Below are 19,960 nucleotides of genomic sequence, written 5' to 3' on the forward strand. Positions count from 1 at the left end.
CCTGCCTGCCTGCCTGCCTGCCTCCTGCCTTCCTGCCTGCCTGCCTCCTGCCTCCTGCCTGCCTGCCTGCCTGCCTGCCTGCCGCCATACTCCAGATCAACATGGTCACTGACTCTTAAGCAAGCTACCAATAAACTCTTTAGCCTTAAAACACAACTTTACAACTAAAGAGATAGCTTGGCAGTTACATTGCCCTGGTCACAGTGCTTTGTCATAGCAGTAGAAAAGTAACCAAGCACAAACCAGTGCATAAACTACATTTTAAGGACAAAGTTCTTTTGTGCTTAAAAAACATACAACAACAACAAAAACCAAGTTGCTAAAGTAACATCTGTGTATCCAGATACCACTGGGACATCCATAGCAGCTCTTGAAATTAAGCAGAATAAAACCATGTGTAGAGTAGCTAAGAGGGCTGTTGGCAACTCAGGAACTAACCGTTTGGATTGAGGGTGCACCTGAGAGCCCGTGAGGACTGAACCCTAGAGAGGTGCTATGGGGAGGCAGCAGCCTAGAGGAAGGAGTTTAGCTCAACATCTCTGGAATTAATGAGCCCTTGAGTTCTTCCTCTTCTTTTCTCCTTTGTTTCCTGTCCATGAAAAAAGATGTTCTCCTCTGCTACCCTCTCCACTGCTGGAGAGTGCCATGGAAACCATCAACAGCCAAGGACCCATATCTCCATAACAACGAGACAAAATTTACCTTTCCTCTTTGTAACTTAGTATTTTTGGGTATATGAGAATATTTCTTCACAGGAGAAAATATTTAGAGGTTAGTCAGGAAGGAGCCTTCAAACCCAACTTTAGGGCTAAAGAAATGCCCTAGCAGTTAGGAGCACTGGCTTCTTTTCCACAGGACCTGGCTGTTGGTTCCTAGCAACCACATGAAGGCTAATAACTGTCTGTTACTCCAGTTGCAAGGCACCCACCACCCTCTTCTGGGCTCTGCATGCATGTTATACACTTACATAAGGCAAAGTTTCTATATACATAAATAAAAATTAAGTGATTTAAAATAATTTCTTCTCAATACAGAAGTGGCTCTTCTTACCTACTGCTACGGTACAAATAAAAACATAGTCACTTATGGGAACCATCACCCCTTTCTCAACTAGATCTAATCATTTCATTAAAAAATATTCTGTAAAGGGAGTACTCATGGAATATCTCTTCCTGCATCTGCATTATCAGTTAACCCCATGTTACAAAACATTATAACAATTGCACTCAACAAACCGCCATGGGAGTACAAAGCAACTGCCAGAGTTGGGCTCAATAGGAAAAGTCAGATAAACAAGTGTGCCATTCTTGGAAATGTTAAAAGAAATCAAGCTGGGTTTCTTAGAAAGTTACAGAAGTAGGGCTAAAATAATCTGATAGAAACTCTAAGTTATTGTTTAGTTGCCATGGAAATCATCACCGGGGATGATCCGGATGTAATTGTGTTACATATGTATTTGGTAGTGACACAAAAGGATGGCAAGTTGTGACATTTTGAAAGACTTTAACTCATGTGTTTGTAAAAAGTATTTGTAAATCAATACCAATGACTCAAATGTATAGAATCACTCCTTTTCCCACCTCCAAGTAGCTGGTTTTATTAATTCGTCAAGGATAAAATGATGTTAATCTGAGTTACAAGATTAATGTTTTAGGGCCAGAAAGATGCACTTGCTTTCAAGCTTGATGACCTTAGTTTGATGCGTAGAGGGTGGTAAGGATTAACTCCTCCAATTTGGCCTTGGCATATGACCCCTAATGAACAATAAAAACATAATATAAATTTATTTTAATCAGCCTGGCTATAGAAACATGTAGGTGACTTGTCTAATTTATTCTTAAAGTAAATTCAGAATAATAAAATCTGACTTACTGATAAGACTAATTTACTGATGTGCTTGCTCTGAACACATTTGCAATTCAGCAAATGATAGTATATCAAGTAAACTATGACATGTGAAACTGAATAGATGAACATCTTGGTTTACCAATGCGACAACAGTATGATTTTGAACTCATAATTTCAAATGTAACCAGTGGTGAGAAACATATCCCTGAGATTTAGTGACCATGGTAGCTAGGTCTACAACCATGACTTGGCACAGGATATTTATACCATGCTAGGTTAGAAGCTATGGAAACTCCTTTAACAGGTTGCCAAGGCGACTGGGTGCAAGTTTCCCAAACCCATTGAAGAAAACAGAAAAACTGTGTTCCTAGTTGAAATACCTAAGGACAGCTCCCCCAGAGAAAAACCGTGGCCATGACCAGTATACCTTAAACAAATGATTCCTTGCTATTTTTTCAGCAGGTTTTTTCTAGCTATTCAATTATCTTTACCGTTTTCTTACATTTCTTACATGATTTAAAGTATTTGGAGGATCTGCAAAATTCTGTGTCTTAAATTTCATGTAAGGATTAAGCACACCTGTATCTGTAGAATAAGGTACTGACTGACATCTTTATTTTTTATTTCTAACTATGGCTTTGTTGAAAACTATGACCTATGTTTTAATCAGTGGAATGTTTAATCAGTGGAATTTATTTATGGAATGGGGCATGAGAGTATCATAGCCTGTGAGCAGAGGTAAGAGGACAACTTGTTAGTTCAAAAGAAAACCGTACAACAACTTGCCTACAATAAACTAAGTATAAATAAATGACCACATTCAAAATAAAATTATATTGGTAATGTAAGCATAAAATTTCATTTAGAATAATCCTATCTTTTTGTAAAACAAAGAAACAAATGAACAACAACACAAAAGAAAAAAGAAAAGAACCAGCAAAAACAGCTCCCTGGGTAGAGATGATAGTTGCCAAGCCCGAGGACCTAAGTTTGATCTCTGGGATACATTGGAGAAAGAGAGCGCTCGCTCCCGCAATGTTGTTCTTTGACCTCCACACAAATACTGGAACACATTCAAGAACTTGCATGTGTGCACACACATAAAAATAAATAAGAGTAAATCAAATAAAACCAGTCCACTTCTGTGTTCAGACATTTCTGAACTTCAATTCAAACTGTTCCACCTAAAAAGACTATGAGTGCTTTTCAATAAGAAAAGGTATTGGGTTCTTAGAAACCCAGGAAGAAATCCCACTATACACAGCTTCTGGAATTCAACTTCAGTTTCTTATAGCTACTTAATTATAAGTCAATCAAGCCGCCTCTAATTAAGACTTATAGCTCCCTAATGGGAGTGTGAACTTAACACAAGTCTAAAATAAACCACACAAATGTAATGCTCTGATTTTATTTCAAGCACAAAATAGTCTAAATTTAATTCCTTAAGAGTTAAAACCTCCATCCATCTTACTAATATTTGCTTCAGATAATACCTCTCTATAAGAGTTCCCAAGTAGCAGTGGAGCATTAAAGGTTTCTTTTTGTTTTCAGAGTGTTGGTATTGCGTCTGACTTAATTTTTCAAAACTCCCTGCCTTGTGCTGCATCCTTAGGTCTACATACAGCCAGGGCCTGTGGAGCACACCTGTAACCCCAGCACTTTGAAGATGAAGGCATGGAGGATTAGAAGATCAATGTCTTTCTCAACCACACAGCAAGTTCCAGACCAGCTGCAAAGCAATGAGACCCTGTTCTCAAAAACACCCTCCACATTGAAAGACTTACTAGTAATATTAAAAATCATAGATCAATATGAACTTATTATGATTTGACAATGATAAAAGCTATGAAGTTGACAAAACCTAGAAACTGGAACCTATTCCGAAAGTATCACTTCTTGTTCAAAAACCGTAGGCTATATAATTGTCTAATTGCTTAAAAATCAATTCCACAGGTAGAAGTTCAAGGTGATACTGTAAAAAGATATTCAAGCACAGCCTGCCTCCACCCCAAATCTCTATCACGTTCAGCTGGATAGAGTAACTGATTTTTTTTTAGTTAGATTTATTATTATTATTATTATTATTATTATTATTATTATTATTATATTCTTTAAGAGTAACTGATTTTATGAACAGTTACCTTCTCTATCCCTGTGAGGACATCCCTGCAGCAACTGTAGGATAAGACCTGTACACAGCAGTTAACAGATATGAAGAGAAGCTACAGGGGAAGAAAGAGCCACAGTTGCCTCTGGTAGAGCTAAGATAGAGAAGAGGAAAAGAAAAATCCATAAAACTACCAGAAAGGAGGGAAGTATTCCAATCAAATGGGACCAGGACACAAGCAAGTGTCACAATATAGAATCTAACAACAACAGCAACAGACGTGCTAAAGTGGACAGGGAGGAGACAGGAGCCCTCAATCCTACATGGAGAACTGCAGGCAACTAAGAAATGCTGGGAGCAGGAGAAACAGTCTTCCCCAGGGAGGATCACATCCAAATACCAGATGGTGAGCCCTGCAAACAAACATACACACAAGTAACATTGTGCACACTAAGCAGGTTATATTTAGGAACATATAAGTATCAACACATAAATATATGCATGTAACAATGGTTAATGTAAAAAAGGAGGCATGAATTTGAAAGAAAACAGGGGATGGTATATGGGAGGGTTTAAAGGGAGGAAAGGGAAGGGAGAAACAAAGGGAATTTTATAATCTTGAAAAGAAAGAAGTAAAAAAACTGGAGGCAGAGATGGAAGAAATGTATGACATGCCAATGATAATTTTAAAAAGCTGTATTATGAGTATAAAACAGATGCTATTTTAATTTCATGCACCGATAAAGTTATATTAAAGCAGCAATAATTTCCAACAGAAATAATTTTCAAAAGAAATACCCTGAGTCTAAATGAGTCAGAGACAGAATTTTCATCTTTACTCCAGTAGTTTCGTTGCTTTGATGTCTTTAATATTTCTACTATGAAGTAACAGCACGAAGGAAGTATAATGTGTTCGGCTGGGCTTTAGGCCTGCTGCATAGATTACGAGTCCACATAGTCATTCATCACAAAGTAGGCTCACTGTGTGTTCATCTTTGGCGACTAGTACTTGTAAGCTCACATGCTCCAGCAGTTTCACCTCAGGTCAACCAATCTTATTGTGCCCTTGACAAATATCACCTTCACATCTTAGTTTTGACTTTGAAAGTTTCTCCACACATAACTAGCATATAAATGTTATATCGTCAAAGACTAACTGATCATAAAAGTTTCTCCTTCCCATGTGTCAGTGAAACCCTATAGTTATTTCCCAGTTATTTCAGTGGTCTCTAGTTAGAGAAAACTTGCATGCTTAATGGCAGACTTGACACAACCTAGAATCACAGGGAAGCAAGTTTCAGTGAAGGACTGACTACATGAGATTGATCTGTGGCCATGCCTGTGGGGGAGTGTCTCCACTTAGCTGATGTGGAAAGCCACAGCCCATCGTGGGCAACACCATTCCTTAGACAGGGTTCCTACACTGATGATGAGTAGAGAAATTAAGCAGAACCCAGCAAGGAAGTGAGCATGCATATGCTAGGATTCTCTCTGCTCCTGACTGGATGTATGGTGAGCAGCTATTTCAAGTTCATGGCACTGCCAACTTTCCCACAGCGAAGAACCTAATCAGGAATTGTCAGCTGAAATAAACCCTTCCTCTCTGAAGTTTATTTTTTTTGTCAGGGTGTTTTCTCATAGCAACAGAAATGGAATTAGGACAAAGTTGGGAACTTTTCTTATAAGAGCATACTCATGCCTGAAATACTCAGTAATTATTTTCACGCATGCTCTATTAAGCAAGTAAGTAAGTAACAAACATACTTTCCTGTACTAATTTATCATCATCTTCCTTCTTTTCCTCCAGTACCAAAGATTCTAACTGTTGGTGGTATATGGGAACATCTTAAAATTTTCCAGTCTCAGAAAAGACAAGACTGTCAATGATATCAACAGAATGATTGTCAACAGCTGCAGCCTACCTGAAAAATACAGGGTGAGAGCAACGTGCTGGAGAGCAACCTGGAGAAGATGATAACCGAAATCTACGAAGGAAACCATAAAGGGCAGGATGGGGGGAGGCTCATGAAGGGTAACTAAAAACTCCAATGGTTAGACACTGAAGCTAAGACGTGTGGTAGACAGATGTTTCTTACTCTTGCACTTGAATTCTCAAACTCACGTACACCAGTAACTTCTGAGCTCAATCTCTAGCCATTTTGTATTTCTTATCTTTTATAATATAAATCAATGGTGATAGAACATTCACAGCTGTGCGTGGTAGCACACACCTTTAATCCCAGCACTTGGGAGGCAGAGGCAGGCGGATTTCTGAGTTCGAGGCCAGCCTGGTCTACAAAGTGAGTTCCAGGACAGCCAGGGCTATACAGAGAAACCCTGTCTCCAAAAAAACAAAAAGAACATTCATTTTTTGTTAACTAAAAAAAAAAAAATTGAACTGAAAGATCATACATCATTTCCCAACTTCCGTTTTCTCCCTCCCATCTCTCCTCATCTCGCCCCTTGCTAATTCATGTCCCTTTAATTATTGTAGATGTGTGTGCATGTACACATATAGTCCTAAATCTGTAAGTATAACTTACTCAGTCTGTAGAATGTTACTTCTATGTCTATGATTTCAGGGCTGACTGCTTGGTAATCAACTGAGGGGCTCATCCCTGAAGAACACTATTTGAAAAATACTTATTTTTATGTGTTTTATATTATTTGTCTGCACGTGTGAATATACACACACTACATGAATTCCTGGAGCTTGCAGATGTCAGAAGATGGCATCAGACTTTCTGGAACTGGAGTTACAGATGGTAGGAGCTGCCCTGTAGGTGTTGGAAATGAGACCCAGGTCCTTTGTCAGAATAGCATGTGCTTGTAGCCACTGGGTCTCCACATCCACACACCTCCCCTAATCCCTGCAAGCTAAGGAGCAGGTCGATTTGTCAGCCGCCTGTGCCTTGCTTGCCCATCCTTTACCCCACCTGTTGCCATGGCCACAGACGCAGATCCAGCTCCAGATCCATGGCTTTTGTGTAAGCCACCTCTGACTGGTGAGATCCTCTTCCTTTTCCACCCTTCCTTCCCTCCCTCGGCCCACTGCCATCTCTGCACCTACAGGCCATGCTGGAAACCAGAGGTTTGGGAGCCATCTTTGCCTGGTCCTATTAAATAGCTTACCCACCAGCCTTACCTGGCTTAACCTTGGTCACACAGCTCCTGCACTGGCTCAATCTAAAGCAGGACAAATTCTCACATCAGACATACAACCAAAGAAAGGAAGTCCGCGTGGCAAGGACAAATAGTAAAGTGAAAAACAACACTCATGGCCAAGACAGCAGGTCTCCCCTCAAACCCATTAGTCCTACAGACGTGGTCTAAGCAAGGGATTAACCAATAAAGAAAATGTTACAAAGCGAAACATGTGCCAAGCCCTGCTGCACTTCATTTCGTAAGAAGCAGACAAACGGGATTAGAGACACAGATGAAAACAGACCCCATCAATAGCAGGTGAGTTCAACACCATAATTCTCCAGCAGGTAGGCCATCTTGACAAACACTAAACAGAAACCTTACAATTAATTGAAATTTTACATCAAATGGACCTTACAAACACCTAACAGAATACTCTACCTAAACTACATTCTACTCAGTAATACAGGGAACCTTCTTTAAAATAGACCACATGCTGGAAAACAAAGCAAACAAATAGAAAAAACTGAAATAATCCCATGTATACTATCCTACCATTATGCAATTAAACTTAAATTAAGAACAAACAAAACCGAGCATGAACTCATGGAGAGTAACAACTCATTGATCGATGAATGGGTCAAAGAAGAAATCCAAATGTTCCTGAAACTACAGAAAACCAAACCCTGGGACACATTCAAAGCCGCCCTAAAGGGCTAGCCCTAGGAGCCTAGAAGGGGATGGGTCTGGATGGGACATGGAGAAGAACAAGGAGAGCACAAATAAATAACTTTATGATACAATTCAAATATAAAGGAAAACAAGAACCAATCAAACCCAACCACTGGAAGGCAAGAAGTAATAGAAGTTCAGACACCAAAGTTATAATGGAGTGCTTTAAGGGAATACTTTAAAAACCTATTTGTCATTATGTTGAAAAATCTCAGGGAAATGGATGGATTTTTTTGACTCATCTGAACTACCACAATTAAACCAAGTAGGCATGAAACCCCCAACAGACTCATAATAAAAGGGAGAAATTTAAAGTAATCAAAAGTCTTTTGACTAAAGAAAATCACAGGTTCACATGGATTCACAGCAGAATCCTACTATACTTTCAAAGAACTATACCCAATGCTTCTTAAGCTAGTTAAAAAAAAAAGAAAGAAAGAAAGAAAGAAAGAAAGAAAGAAAGAAAGAAAGAAAGAAAGAAAGAAAAAGAAAGAAAGAAAGAAATGAAATAAAAGACTAAAAGAAGTCAGGAAGGAAGGGAGGCAGGCAGGCAGGCAGGCAGGCAGGCAGGCAGGCAGGCAGGCAGGCAGGCAGGCAGGCAGGCAAGAAACACACCCAAGCTCCAAACTTGCTCTATGAAGCGGTCTTATTATCCTAGAACATAAACCAGGTAAAGACACAACAACAACAAAACTACAGACCAATATTCCTGATATTGTCATTGATGAAAACTCTTCAATAATATACCATCAAACCAAATATAGGAACAGATCAAGAAGATCATCCACTATGAAAATGTTAGCTTTATCTCTGAAATTCCAGGATGGTTGGTTCAACATGTACAAGTTAATAAATGTAATAGACCACATAAATGGACTTAGACATAAGACACACGATTATCTGTTAAAAAAAAAAAACTTTTACAAAATCCAATGTGTTATATTTATAATAAATGTCCTGAGGGAAATTAGGTGGGAAGGAACATACCCCAACAAAATGAAGATTATCTATGACAAACCCATTTTTTTTTTTTAAAGTGGTGAAAAGAATGAAGCAATCTCATGATCAACAAGAAGCAGCCCAGGCTGTCCACCATCCCCACTCCTTTTCAAAGTAGCACTAGAAACGCCAGCCAGAGCTGGGGAAAGCAGAGAGAAAGAAATGTGAAGGATACAGACAGTAGGAGAAGACAAATCTCCTGTAACTACTGACTCACACCATACCTTATGTAAATGATACCCAGGAGTCCACCAGAAAACTTCTAGAAACAATAATTTCAGCAAAGTGGCAAGGTACAAAATCAACTTACAAAACTCAGTACCTCCTAAATGCTAGGTAGCTGTGAAGGTCCACCTGGAATACCAGCCTCCTTCGGCAGAGACTGGATTCTGGAGCCAGCTGGCTAGTGAACCCTGCCAAACCACAGAATTCTGAGCTCGACGAAGAAACCCTGCCTCAAAGACTAAGGAAAAGTCTTCCATCAGTGGTGGAGGATCCTCACCTTAACCTCTACTGCATATGCACCTACACAAGCACATGCACGTGCATGCACAAACACACACACACACACACACACAGAGGAGAGAGAGAGAGAGAGAGAGAGAGAGAGAGAGAGAGAGAGAGAGAGAGAGAGAGAGAGAGAGAGAGAGAGAGAGAGAAGCAACAAAAGGAAATATCAAGGTCAAAAATAAAAGCAAAAAGACAAACTCAGAAAGGAAACTAGATGTTCCCACTAGCTACCATTTATAATATGCTATAGAGTTGAAAAGCATGGAAGGAAATCAGCTTCACACAGGTACGTTGGGAAAGTGAGGCCTAGTTCAATAGTCTTTTTAGTATATCTGGAACACTTGTGCAGTACTGCATCCAAGCTGTGTCTTGGTGCTCTTTCTTAAGGTTACTTGCTATACAGAATCTGAGACTCATCAGTAAGCTCCATATTGTTTCCTCAAAGTGCAGAACATTTATACATATGCACCTAACACCACCCCCACACCTTTCAATGACAGAACCTGTTCTGTGTATTCTTACAATAGAGATATTACTCACAAATTATTTTCAATACTGTTAAAAGTTTTACATTTACTAATGTTATCTGCCAGACAAAAAGTTTACATATATATGAACAAGAACAACTATAAAAAAACTCTAGGAGGTTTTACTGTGGGTCTGTCTACATGTTAATAACAACCACCTAGAAGAAGCCCTGGAGATAAGGGTGCAGGGGACCCCACTGCTCATCACAGTATCTGAGCTGTGTGCAATACACCAAAAGAGAGAAAAAGACATGTGCTCACAAAGAAGACATTTCATTCCAGAACATAAGAAAACACTACATGAGCGCCTATGTGGCTTCTGGGATTGACATTAGCACACTGTCAGTCTGAATTAAAGTGATGCCTACATGGTTCTGAAGCCTGGGAAGTCATTCTTAAAGCCAAAAAAAAAAAAAAAAAAAAAAGGATCTTGTCAAGAAAAAAATTGATACAAGAATTTACTACAATGAGTAATGAGTAGTATGTAAATCATAACCAGCTCATGGTTTAATAAGAGAACATAAGAGAAATGTAATTATACAATTAAGATCTCAAAAATTTGAACTGGTCACTCACACAAAATCTCAGATTTCAAATAAAACATAAAACTATTAGACTTTTATAAGATTAAAATAATACTCCTTGACTGCATAAAAACTTGACTTTTGTACATGAAGGACAACATAAAGCTATAAAACAGCAAGTGAGATAAGACAAAGAACTATATCTACATCAGGATTCCTAAGTAAAAACAATCAAATTTCAAAACTAAAAAATTGGGGAGAAAAAAGGTGCAAATCAGCAGTTCAGTAACTGGTAAACTGATTATGAAGCTAGGGCCCAAATCCTCCAAGAATCCCTGGAAAATACCACACACTACAGGATGGAGAGGAAAGCAGGTTTTGCATGCTGTTTGTAAGACTATGTATCGATACTGCACATTGATTCCAACATAAGAGCTAAAAGTCACCACAAATGTAACATGATGATCCAATATTCACTTTCGGGAGTTTGACCTGGAATATATACCACCTGTCACCAAGTAAAGGAATGTTGAAATGTAGACTGCTTTCATTTTGGAAAGAAGCAAAAGTGAAATGCAGTGCTCAGAGAGCCAGGTCCACAGCATTCCAAAGACACTCAAGCTCTCTACGCCTTATCCACATAATATAAAAAGATGCCCCTTTTTACAATAAATCTCCAGGTCAATACAACTGCCTCCGTAATCAGTCTCTAACCACAACTCCTAGTGGAAGGCCACTGGAGTACTGACTCTCTAATTCACAGTAGCCATCACTTTTCTTACTAATTTGTACACAAAGTCTGATCACTCACTCATTTCAGAGGAATACTTGAACATGTTAAGAATCATGTTGTTACAAAGGATCATGACAAGGCTTTGAAAAATTAATACAAATGGCATAGGATTTTTAAAAAATTTATTCACTTCAAATTTTGCAATGGGGTCTCCAGTAGCCTAGGCAGGTCTCAAACTCAGTGTTGCCAAGGCTGACTTTAAACTTCTGGTCCTGCTCCAGTCTCTCAGGTGCTACGTTTGCAGATGTGTGCCGCAACAGCTGGGCAGAATTTTAGAAGCTAGTTCTGGTGATTTTAAGTGTCTTCAAGACCACGTACCTGGCAAAGAAGGTCTTTCTGAGGGAGAGAAGGAATTCGTTCTTCATATACAGGGGGTGGCTTATGTGTAGGTGGAAGGTCGATTCTGTATTCAAAATAGTAAACAGAGATGGGGGAACATTGGGGAGAAAAAAAAAAACATGGTTTTCATAAATCGGAAGGACATTTTCTTTAGACTATAATAATTCACAATTATTACACATCTATGCTTATTTAAGTTATGTTGTTAATATGTCAGGAAATTAAAGTCAGCACTATTTCTAGTATTTTACAGCAAACTAACTTATCCACATTGAAGAAGCAACTCAAATACAAGCATTGAAAATTATTATTAAACAAGTAATCTTGTGCATGATCCATCTTCTTAAGTTTGCTATATTTTTATCTTTGATTATGCAGACAAATCTTTTAAAGATAGTTTTTTTTTCTTTTTTTAAAGGTTTTTACTTATGTATCTTGTATGTCTGCCACATGTAAGCAGAAACCTACGGATCATAAAACCATCAATTATAAAACAACTCCAGTATTAGATTTCACGAAATTAAAGTGGCATTTTATCATCTCTAGTCATAAAAAGTAACTTTCCACTAATGAACATTGTAAAAATGTATAGCACCATTTAGCTAAGGAAACAAGGGAGTGGTAGGATGTTCATGGAAACAGCACCAACTACATTATCACAGGGTCTACAATCTTGAAAGGCCAGTGCCTTTGAAAGGTAAGAGAACTGTTTGGCTTCTGAGACAGGGTTTCTCTGTGTAGCTCTCTCTGATTGTCCTGGAACTCATTCTGCAGACCAGGCTGGCCTCCAACTCAGCAGATTCATCCATCTCTGCCTTTTGAGTACACGGGATTAAATGCATGCAGCAGCAGCCCAAAGCATATAAAAGGAATGTATCGTTTCAATACCAACCTCAAGCCCTCATGCAACAACAGACTGCACAGCACACCCCACTACTCTGAAGGTACCATCCAGCTAAACCACCCAGGGACAATGACAAGATTAAAGTGAAGTGACAGATTAGTCATTCCATTCTTCAACAAGGTACAGTATTTACCTCATAATCCAATCTTAGTGATTAGGCCAAAAACTATTTATTCTTTAAATGAAAATATGCTTATTTTATAATTTACTGAAACAAAGCATTTGGAGTCCTTAAAAATAACTCGATAGTTTATCCATAGTTAATATATGGATAGTTTGATCCATATATAAGACAGACATATAAACAAGTTGAAGATGTTTTTAATATTGAAACCAATACTTACTAATGGCCTGAATTCTGTTCAGGTTGGACAACATAAGCTATCACTACGGTGCAGTTGGAAAGACGCCTAATGCCTGTGGATGAGGAGCTGTCTAACAAGTCTCCAGCAGCCCTGTCAAGATCCTCACTGATGAGGATGCTGCTTAAGATGATCTGATCACACTACAGCCAACTAACAGGGGGCCAACGCTCCCCTTATTTCCATCGGTAGAACACTGGATGTAAGTAATGTGAACGTAGACATAAAAGAATGATGGGAAGTGAATGGTCACAGTGGAACACAAGCAAAACTGTTACCTACACTTTGTCAAGATAGGACGGTCTCTTTTTCCGTGGCGTCAGCAACACAGTCACAAAGACAGCGATGACGAAGAGGGCCAGGACAGCGCCAATCACGGCTCCAGCCACTGCTATGGATGAGGTCTGCGTAAGCGGGATGTCTGTTAAGTAATACAAAAGCTTTTCAAACAACTCTGAAGAGTTCTTAAAGCTGCATGCTTTAATTTTTACAATGCTCAATGGCTACTTGATTAAGATATCCAATACTTAGTTTAGAGGACTCCAAACTTAATTCATCAACTTTAGGAGTATTGTGTTAATACCCTTCTATTTTCCTTAAGCACCCGGCTGTGGGCTGTGCTTTATTCAATTTATGTTAAGAATATCTCCAATCAAGAATTAATGAGTCAATCTATTATCTAAGATCAAAGAAAAAGATCATAAATAATTTTAAGATCTCATTGTAACAGGTGATAAAAAAAAATAATCAGTTGACTGTTAATGGCCACACTTACCATTTTTATTCTATTAAGATGAAAAGGAAACACTACTAAAATATGTAATAAAGCCACACAGTGGTGCTGCGTGCCTTTAATCTCAGCACTTGGGAGGCAGAGGAGGGCAGAACTCTTGAGTTTAAGGCCAGCCTATCTTACAGAGCAAGTTCCAAGATAGCCAAAACTACACAGAGAAACCCTGTTTCAAAAAAAATAAATAAATAAATTCAAGAGCTAAACAAACAAAAATGACAGATAAATGATAAAACGTGATAGTGGATATTGTATTGAACTTTAAAAATGTTTTAAAGTACAATATTTCAAAATAGTTCACACATCAACAATGACAATTCTTTCGTATATGACTAAAGGCTACATTTAAATACACACACACACACACACACACACAAAACTTGTGAATATATTTCTCATATTAAACATGCACTCTGCTCAGGACTCAACATATCAGCACCTCACACAAATTTTTAAAAGGTGCTAACGTTCATAAACTCAGAATTAGTGGAATCACTGTGATTCAAATGTATTAAGTAATACCATTATGCTTTACTTTGCTAACTCTAGCCATATGAAATCCAGCTACCCAATTCTGTGGAGTGATTCTTAAGTGTCTTTATACCCATTTTCTGTTCTTTTGTTTGTTTTCTGAGACAGGCTACCATATATCTCAGGTTAATCTGGCACTTGCTGTGTAGCCAAGGATAACTATTAGCTCATGATCCTAAGGGTGAGAGGGACCTGGTAAGTGGGGACTATAGGCATCTGCTGTCATGCCTAGTTTATGAGCTGCCGGGGAACCAACCCAGTTCTGTGCATGGTAAGTATGCACTGTGCCAAATCAACTACACCCTCAACCTATAATCTTGGTCATGTTCTACTCTTCTACCCAGTATGGCAGACAGCAAAAATGCCACATTATAAGGACAAAGTTCTAAGGTAGCCTGCCCATAGTCATCCAGTTAATGAGCAGTAGAGAACAAAACAAAAAGCTGGTCTGAGACAAGATTCTCCAACCCACAAGATTTTGGGGTGGGGTGGGAGGCAAAGGCTAATAATACAAGTTTGCCTTTTGGCTCCCCATGAAATCAAAAGCTGTTTTTATTAACGTTTTAGACACATGCCTTAAATCCTTGCAACTACAGCCTCAGACCAGGTATGGCAAATTGAAATGGAATTGGTGCACTAGCATATTGGAAATGTTATACTAAATCGCAGCACTCGGGAGGCTGAGGCAGATGCATGTCTGTTCAAGACCAGGCTTGATCAATGAGGCTTTACATGACTGAAAGGTTTTTACCTTCTATAACTTGCTTTTAACAAACTAACCATCACTTACTAGTGGGTTACTTTATTAGCTCCATTTTAGACTGAAACTCTTAGCCTTCAGGGCAAGTCATCCATCTAAATAAACTGTCAATGAATACAATACAGACAGAATGGGAATCACAGGTGGTAATGCTCAAACTAAAACTTTTCACTTTTAATACAGCCGACATTATCAACCTCTGTTCCTCAGTCCAGTTGCTAGCTCTGTTTGATCATAGTGTTTGCAAATGTGAGATTTGAGATAACTATGCATGTTTTATTCAAAATGTAAATTGTATTTTCAACCACTACACCAAACTATAATGTGGATGACGGTACTGTCTGTAGTGATAGGCCAACTAAAATCCATCTTAAGGAGCTTGAGCAGGGCCAACCACCTACAGCAGTGGCAGAAATCAAAGGCCCAATTGTCAAACTTGGTATTTATTTAAAACTAGCTCTTTTAAAGATGTCTTTATTAGAATGCTTCATCTGATAATGGTAAAATGATAGGGCCATAGAATTTAAAATCTGTCGACTCTTATTTTATAATGATGTTCCAAGGTCAATAAGAGTAGTGCTTTCAAAACTCTTTTTCAAAAGTTCAGGTTACTCTTGAGTTTGAGTGTAAACTAAGATTTTTTTCAACTTACACATCATCACAAAAGAAATTCACTTCACATGGGTAAAGTTGATGATAAATACATATGCTGTTTCATATTTTCTTTCCTGATTATTTTACTAATTAAGGGAAAGTAAAAGGATACACCATACTTAAGGATAGTCCAATGTATTAAGGATAAAAGTTGTTGAGTTCTGTATGAAATACAAAGCAAGATGTAAAATCTTTTGAATTCAAAACAAAGTATTTTTGATAGAAATTTCAGAATTTGGTTAAAATTTTTCAGATAAATGTACAGCCACTACACAAACTGTTGGCACTGCGCCTGTGAAAAGGTTCAATGCGAAAAGGTTCGGTGCAAAATTGAAACTTGGCATTTTTAAACCTAAATGAGTAATCTGAAGAACCATCTTATCACCAAGGGAGATGGTCTACAAAACTCAAATGTTTTAAGTGACAGAAAATCATTTTAGCATGAAAATGTGGTATAGGGATCTCTCAAAACGACAGATCATTGCCACCACAGCAGTTTTATGATCTCGTATTTGCTGCAAACTTACTCCCTTACACATAAGAGAAAAATGGCCATCTCCTAGACATCAAAAATATACCTCCAGTAATATAAAGATACCTAGTGAACATCTTCTGAGAAATGTTCAAAAGCCAACCAATACATATTGAGCACAAGAAAATATGCATATATTAAATTTCACAGATATCAATTAGTTTTAGTTTTTTAGTCAATCTTTTACTTACTCTCATACCATGCCGAATTGTTATTACCAATTTTTCCCATAAATAATCCTTCAGTTTCTGTTGCTGAGGATCCACACTCCATACATGCCCAGTCCGTGATCTACCTCTGAGCTACACTGCCAGCCAGACATTCTTCATTTTTCAACAGCTCCCTTTTGTCCTCAACATGATACCCAAGCTTGTAGCTATGGTACATTTCATCTCACCGTTTTTTCTAAGAACCACATTTAGCTCAGGTAAGTTTCAGCTGTTCATTCAATGAATGAGCAGACATCTATTTGCCAAGCACTGTACCACCTCTAGGAATACAAGGATAAACCATAATGCTGCTCCTCCCAAGAAAGAGAAACAGTCCCAAATTGAGGTTATAGAATTCATAGCATATGCAGAGTCCAATAAAGTAAAAAATTAGCACTTAGATTTAAAACACATTTAATAGGGCTAGAGATATCTATCAGTGGTAGTGCTTGCCTAGAATGAGGATCTACACTCTTCATTCATTATTAGCAAATTATGACCTACCCCTTCCAAGGAAAAGCAAAGAAAGCAGCATTGGTTATAAAACAAACAAATCATCACTTGCATACGATACTTGAGCTGGCACTCTCAGTCTGATATGATGCAAGTGTCCGATGCTTACTTGGGGCCTCACCCAGGGAGAAAGGACTAGAATACTTCCCGAACAAATGTGAGCTGCAGTACTTCTTCAAGCCCTTCACTTGTATGTTCCTTATTAGTGCAATCAACATGCATAACACGCAGGAGGTAGGCTGGCTGACCCACTCATTTTGAACAGTAAAAACGTAAAGGAAGATTTACATGGGTAACCCATGTACCAACTGAGCACCTAACCAAATGAGATTACCAGAACTCATCTGTGACATGCACACATTACACCTAGCATGTGTTCCTGCGAAAGAATCAGCATAATGAAGAAGGTATCACATAATGCAGATAAAAGCACGGTCAATACCTTACTCAAAGCATAACTTTCACCAATTAGTTGAAGTATTAAAGTAAAACCATGACAACCTAGTGAGCTGTGATGAATCAACCAAAACCAATTCAGGTACCTCAAGAGACCAAGTAAATGTGCTTTTATATTTTCTTAGTATTAAGTACACTCATAATAAATCTATGAAGTCTGGTATAGTAGCACAAAGTAGGTAAGTTTGCTGCAATTGGCAAGACACTGAAAAATATACATCTATTACTTAAAGACAAGCTTGCAAACTAGCCATTGTGATCACACCATTCAAGTTTTCAATGATGCATACCTTCCATGTGAACTGAGTTGCCTTTGAGAACACCGCATTAAGCCAAGTATCAAAAGATAGGAACCATAGAAGGGTAAGTTTTTAGTAAGGTGTTGAATCAAAAAGTCTAAAAACCAAGATTTTAAAAATGAAGCACATTTAATCATTTTTAAATATCATTTTGTGAGAAAAGGTTAACTTTTAAAATGAAGCACATTATGTATCCCAAATAGTGACAATTACACTGACATTTAAAAGTATTATTTATCACTTAAAATGTCCAGTTCAGACTATTTTAAAATACATACAACTGAGTTGCTCTAGAAGCACAAATATACTTGGAATACATACTAATTTTAGCTCATGTTACAATCAAGAGTTTTCACTGATCTACAAGATAGACAAATAATAAAATATAAATCTGGGATACATACAAGATGACAGAAAAGACCATTTGTTGATTCAGTTGAAGTATCATAAATCTACTTGAGACACACTTATATGGACTGGTTCCCAGTGTGGAAAGGGGAAGCATGGACAGAATTATTCGTGTTATCAGGCACGCTGCAAAGGGAAAGCAGTTAATACATCTAAACATGAGTAGGCCCTTTGTTACTACTGTGTCTCTGCTTTGAGGACCAAACGGTTGCCAGTGTCAGAGCAGAAAGCAAGAATTATAAGCCTCTTAGTGGAAGAATGCATCATCTCCTATGAAGCAACCCTGCGTACACAATGAATCTTGAATGCAAGCAAGGCTCTAGATCTTACAAATAACTTATAAAAATGCAGAGGATGCATTCAGGGTGCAATGCAACAATCAATACAGGGAAACTATGAGAAAATAAAGACATTTTTAGAATAAAAAGACAGATGGAAGAAACTTCTGGTATGGTGGTCAGAACACATGAAAAGGTATTTCTAAAATTACAATATACAGACCATACTTGGATCCTAATCAAAACTCCTAAAGGTAACAGAAATGTGAATACTTACTGCTTGAAATTAGAGAAATACTCATTTTTGGTATAGTTACCATAGAAACTTTAAAAAAAAAAAAAAACTACAGCTGGTTTTCAGAACAAACTTTATCTTCTAGAATGGATAAGGATTTACTGCCAATGAGGTAATGACAGAAAGAGTGACAGGCTTAAAATGCAACATCAGTGACAATGACCTGGTAATAACTAAGTGGTGGCTTTGAAACAAACCAACCAATCTACAAACAGGTTTTCCCTGAGACATTTCTGGTAAATGAAATGAATAATTCCTGTATTGATGTATCTACACAGAAGTATCATGCATGTAAGGAAATAAGGCTTTGGATTGTTGTCAGGAATTAGGAACAACTTCTGCGGCACTGTTACCATTCTAATTCTGTCTCTGCTGCCATCATGGTGTGTAGCTTCAACAGCGGAATGCTACTTCCTTTCCACATTGAAGTAAACTTTACTCTTCCAAACAGTAACCAGAATTACCTACTGCCAAGCTCCAGTAACACACATACACTGCAACTTTTTGTAAAAGTAAGCTGAGCCTCACCACTCATTCTCATATTTTAAAAATCTGGATGTACCATAAAAGACGACAGACATGTAAGCAGAAACATTTCTAAAACTTTAAAGTTGGGATATGGTGCCACTATTATGAAGGTACTCTCATGAATGAATTCTTATGTGGATACCATGAAGTGAACAAAACAAAGTGCATGCTACTTGAAGAAATGGCTGCTTGTTCAAAACAGCTTAGAAAAATATATACCATTATTGAAAATAACAAATAGTAAACAGGAAATTGATTATAATGTTACTTCTATTCAACACAGTTCACAAGCAGTAAGTAAACACCACTAAATGGCAAGGTTAAGAATCTTTTAAATGAGCTGACTTCAAAATAAAAACCAACTGTGATCTCTATACACAATGGTTCAAGGATTCCAAAATGTCAAATTACAGTGATGTTCAAATCCTTAGCAATCTTCTAGATGAACATAACCTGTACATAGCCTCCTACAGACTATAATCTTCAGATCACTTAACATGCCTAATGAGTTGTAAATTCTAACTGTTGTATGTAGTGCTTAAGAAGAGGTGAGATGAACAAGTTGGGTGTTTGATGCAGATGCAATTTTTCAAATATTTCTGAATATCATTGATGATGAATATACAAATAGCTACTGAATACATGTTAAAACCAAACTGCACAATGGTTTAACATGTCAATGTGGCTAACATGTCTACTTATAGGCACTGTCAAAGTGTACTTAACTCTATCTCTAACCTGATATTAGTTGTTTGTAAAGTCCTGCAATTCCGAATGGCATTCTAAGTGTTCACTGAAATGAAAGTGGGTTATGCACACATGAAATAAAACACAGGCATAGAAGCTCATGTGAGAATGAAGAAAATAAGAATTTAGTTTTACTTTAGAAGTATACCACTGAAAGTCTTTCGTTGAAAG

General features: G+C 37.8%; 1 protein-coding gene across 2 annotated transcripts in view; it reads right to left on the bottom strand.

The window, feature by feature from the left end:
- Nectin3 (nectin cell adhesion molecule 3) overlaps nt 1-19,960 on the bottom strand; it is a 93,672-nt gene that overhangs the window by 28,331 nt on the left and 45,381 nt on the right. The window contains exons 6-7 of one of the 2 annotated variants that reach the window (XM_021209681.2): nt 13,072-13,210; nt 11,503-11,587 (exon numbers count right to left, since the gene is read on the bottom strand). In XM_021209681.2, coding sequence (XP_021065340.1) covers nt 11,503-11,587; nt 13,072-13,210 — 224 coding nt within the window. Of the gene's footprint in view, nt 1-11,502; nt 11,588-13,071; nt 13,211-19,960 lie in introns of those variants that run through there. The other variant, XR_003844870.1, reaches the window with a different exon arrangement.

Source organism: Mus pahari, chromosome 12, assembly GCF_900095145.1.
Source record: "Mus pahari chromosome 12, PAHARI_EIJ_v1.1, whole genome shotgun sequence".
In the NCBI taxonomy this organism is placed as follows: domain Eukaryota; kingdom Metazoa; phylum Chordata; class Mammalia; order Rodentia; family Muridae; genus Mus; species Mus pahari.